The 3,689-nt window shown below is 62.6% G+C and overlaps 1 protein-coding gene across 1 annotated transcript in view; it reads right to left on the bottom strand.

Moving 5' to 3' along the window:
- Window positions 1–3,080, bottom strand: part of DYSF (dysferlin) — a gene marked incomplete at its 3' end in the record, with an annotated part of 46,095 nt that extends 43,015 nt beyond the window's left edge. The window contains exon 1 of the mRNA XM_027909673.1: window positions 2,993–3,080. Coding sequence (XP_027765474.1) covers window positions 2,993–3,080 — 88 coding nt within the window. The remainder of the gene's footprint in view (window positions 1–2,992) is intronic.
- Window positions 3,081–3,689: the final 609 nt, after the last annotated feature.

Below are 3,689 nucleotides of genomic sequence, written 5' to 3'. Positions count from 1 at the left end.
AGCAGCCCCCGGGCTTTGTGGGAAGGGGCTTCCAAAGCAGCCAAAAATCCTCCAAACCCCCCCTCCCATCCCAAAGTCGGGGATCCCTCACCTCGGAAGGTCAGGCTGGCCACGGGATCGCTCTGCCTATCCCGCTTTTCCAGGCTCGGGAGGTGGGTGGCCCGTTGGAGCAGGACCCGCAGCATGGCCAGGATGGAGCCGGGAGCGGGCAGGATCCCACCCCCCCATCCCGATCCCCCCCCTTTTCCCGGGCCGGCCCTTCCCGGCGGGAGGAGGCGCCGGGAGGCGGCACAAAAAACGCCTCGGAGCGGCGGCGCCGGAGGGTGGGAAAACCGGGATAATGGGAGGGATGCGGGGAGGGGGGACCGGGGGGAGGCACCGGGATGGGGGATAAATCAGCGGGATCCCGGGATGCTGGAGCCATGAAAAGGAATAAATCAGCAGGATCCAGGGATGCTGGAGTCACGGAGGAGGATAAATCAGCGGGATCCAGGGATGCTCCAGGATCTGGGAGTGGCCAGGCACCAGGACTCAGGGATGCTGTGAACTCCAGGGCTGGCCTGGCTCTGGGATCCAGGGATGCTGCAAAGCCCGGCATGGGAAATAATCCAGCGGGATCTGGCGATGCTGCAAGGCCCGAGGATACCCAAGCACCAGGATCCAGGGATGCTGCAATTCCCAGGGATGGGAAATAAATCCCTGGGGCTCAGAGGCTGCTGGAAACCCCCTGGATGGTCTGGCACCAGGATCCAGGGATGCTGCAAATCCTGGGAAGGTAAATAACTCCCCTGGAGGCAGGGATGGTAAATAAACCCCAGGATCCAGGTGATCAGACCTGGGAAGTGAAAGCACTGGGACCCAGGGATGCTGGGAACTCCCAGGGATGCCCAAACACTGGGATTTGGGATTGCTGGGAGTGCCAGGGATGGGAAAGAAATCCCTGGGATCTGGGGATGCTGCAAGGCCTGAGGATGTCCCAGCATCAGGATCCAGGGATGCTGCAAATCCCAGGAAGGGTAAATTAAATCATGAGGACCCAGGAATGCTGTGAACCCCAAGGATGGCCTGGCACTGGGATCTGGGATCTGGGAATGCTGCCAGCCCCAGGATGCTAAATAATTCACTGGGATCTGGTAAATAATTCACTGGGATTTAGGAATGCTGCAAACCCAGGATGGTAAATAATTCACTGGGATTTAGGAATGCTGCAAACCCAGGATGGTAAATAATTCACTGGGATCTGGTAAATGATTCACTGGGATCCAGGGAAGCTGCAAACCCAGGATGGGAAATAGTTCCCTGTGATCCAGGGAAGCTGCAGGTCCCAACCATGGCAATCTCAACCAGGAACGCTGAGAACCTCCAGGACACATCCCAGGGTGAGGAATAAACCCCCTGGAGCCAGGATGGGAACTGAAGCCCCAGGATCCAGGGAAGCTGCAAGGCCTGGGGATGGGAAATCAAAGCACTGGAACCCAGGGATGCTGGAATCCAAGGATGGCCTGGAATCAGGATGTGGGAATGCTGTGAACCCCAGGGATGGTGAATATATCTCTGAGATCGAGGGATGATGAAAGTCCCAGGGATGGGAAATGAAATCCTGAGGACACAGGACTGCTGCAAATTCCCAGGACAGCCTGGCACCGGGATCCAGGGAAGCTGCAGATCCCAGACAGGGTAAATTTAATAACCAGGGTGACTCAGGAACGCTGAGAACCTCCAGGACACATCCCAAGGTGAGAAATAAACCCCCTGGAGCTGGGATGGGAAATAAAGCCCCAGGATCCAGGGAAGCTCCAACCCCCAGGGATGGTAAATTAAATCACTGGAATGCTGCAAATAAATCCCCAGGAAGGCCTGGCACTGGGATCCAGGGAAGCTGCAGATCCCAAACATGGTAAACTCCATCATCATGACTCAGGAATGCTGAGAACTTCCAGGACACATCCCGGGATGAGGAATAAACCCCCAGGATCCAGGGAAACTGCGGAGCCAAGGAGGGGTTGGCACTGGGATTTGGGGACGCTGCGAGTCCCGGGGATCCCCCAAACACCGGGATGTGGGGACTGTGATCCCAGCATGGGAAAGAAATCCCTGGGATCTGGGGACATTCTGAGGCCCGAGGATGAGCCAGCACCGGGATCTGGGGCTGGGAAATCTCCCGGAGTCTGGAATGCTGCGATCCCGCAGGGCACCCAAAGCCCGGGAGCTGGGAATGCCGGGAACTGCGGCTGTCCAGGCCCCTGTCCCGGGGCTTCTGGGGATGGGACACCGGGAAGGGACACCCCGGCAGCTGCGGGAGCAGCGGGACACGGGGAGCACCCAAATCCCGGGAAAGGGCCCGCCCCCATCCAGGGAAAACCCCGGAGGTGATTCCTGGCCCGACCCGCCCCAAAAAGCTGCTCGTGCACCCCAAAAACGTCCCAGACGAGCTGTGACGTCACCCTCGCCTTGTCGTTTCTGTCACCCCTTTTTTGGGGAGGGGGGGGTGGCCCCCAGTGGCACTTTTGGGGGGACCTGGGGGTGTCCTCACCCCGGCACCGCCTGTCCCGGGGGGGTCCCCAACTCGTGGGACCTCCCCCTCGAGCCCAGAGGGGTCGCAGGGAAGGGACACGCCCCCCAACTCCCCAAAATTCGGCATTGCCCCTCCCCCCCCAGGAGCGCAGAGAGGCCAAAAATATCGGCGCTGGTGTCACCGCTCAGCCATGTCCCCCCAAAAAAGAAAGTGGGGGGGCTTAAGGGGGGTCCCCACGTATCGGGCGGGGCGTGACAGCGTGGCCGCGATCACGGAGGGGGTCACAAATTGAGGGGAGGGGTATGAAGGGGAGGGGGACACAAGCAGGACCCTCCCATGACTTTCTCCCCGTCCCCGCGGCGGTGGCAGAGCCCGGCGTGGGCAAAAACCCCCCGGGGGGAGCCCCCAAACCCCGGGACCCGCCCGGGAGAGCCCCCCCGAGCCCTGCGCCCCCTCCCCGAGCCCCCCAGCCCCCACCTGCGAAGGCGGCCGAGCAGTACGCGTCGCTGATGTCCGAGTCGGGAGAGCGCAGGTTCTCGGCGCGGAGGAGGAACACGCGGAGCATCGTCCCATCGGCCCCTCGGCCCGGCCCCCCCCCCGGGCCCGCTGACCCCCCCACTCAAATCCCGGGAACCCCCCCCGGCACCGCCCCCGCCCCGCCTCCCTTAAAGGGAAACGGCCCCGGGGCGGGGAGACCCCTCCGAGGGGGGGGAAAGGGGGTTTCTGGGATGGGACCCCCCCCGAAACAAGGGTGGGGGAGTGTCCTCTCTTTGGGAACCCCCATTGTCCCCAAGGGAGAGCTTGGGGGTCCCCACCCCCTCACTGTGATCCGGGGGGAGGAATTTGGGGGGCCCCACACCCCCAGTGTCCCCGGGGGGTCCCCACCCCATCACTGGGACCTGGGGGGGGGATGTTGGGGTGTCCCCACTACCCCCATTGTCCCCAGGGAGAATCTGGGGGTCCCCACACCCCCGTTGACCCCGGGAGAGATTTGGGGGGTCTCCAACTCCCCCACTGTGACACTGGGGGACAATTTGGGGGTCCCCACCCCCCTGTTGTGCTGGGGGGTGCATTTGGGGCTGGGGGGGCGTCTCCCACCGTGTCCCAGCAGGAGCAGCCGGGAACGGCCTCAACCCCCATCCCCTCCACCCCCCACCCCCCCACCCCCGGCTAT

The sequence above is a fragment of the Empidonax traillii genome, unplaced genomic scaffold (genome assembly GCF_003031625.1).
Source record: "Empidonax traillii isolate 1590-97213 ecotype Southwest subspecies unplaced genomic scaffold, ASM303162v1 scaffold2301:size47502, whole genome shotgun sequence".
NCBI lineage: Eukaryota > Metazoa > Chordata > Aves > Passeriformes > Tyrannidae > Empidonax > Empidonax traillii.
Note: the sequence above shows the minus strand (reverse complement) of the source record. Positions and strands in the feature narration are given on the sequence as shown.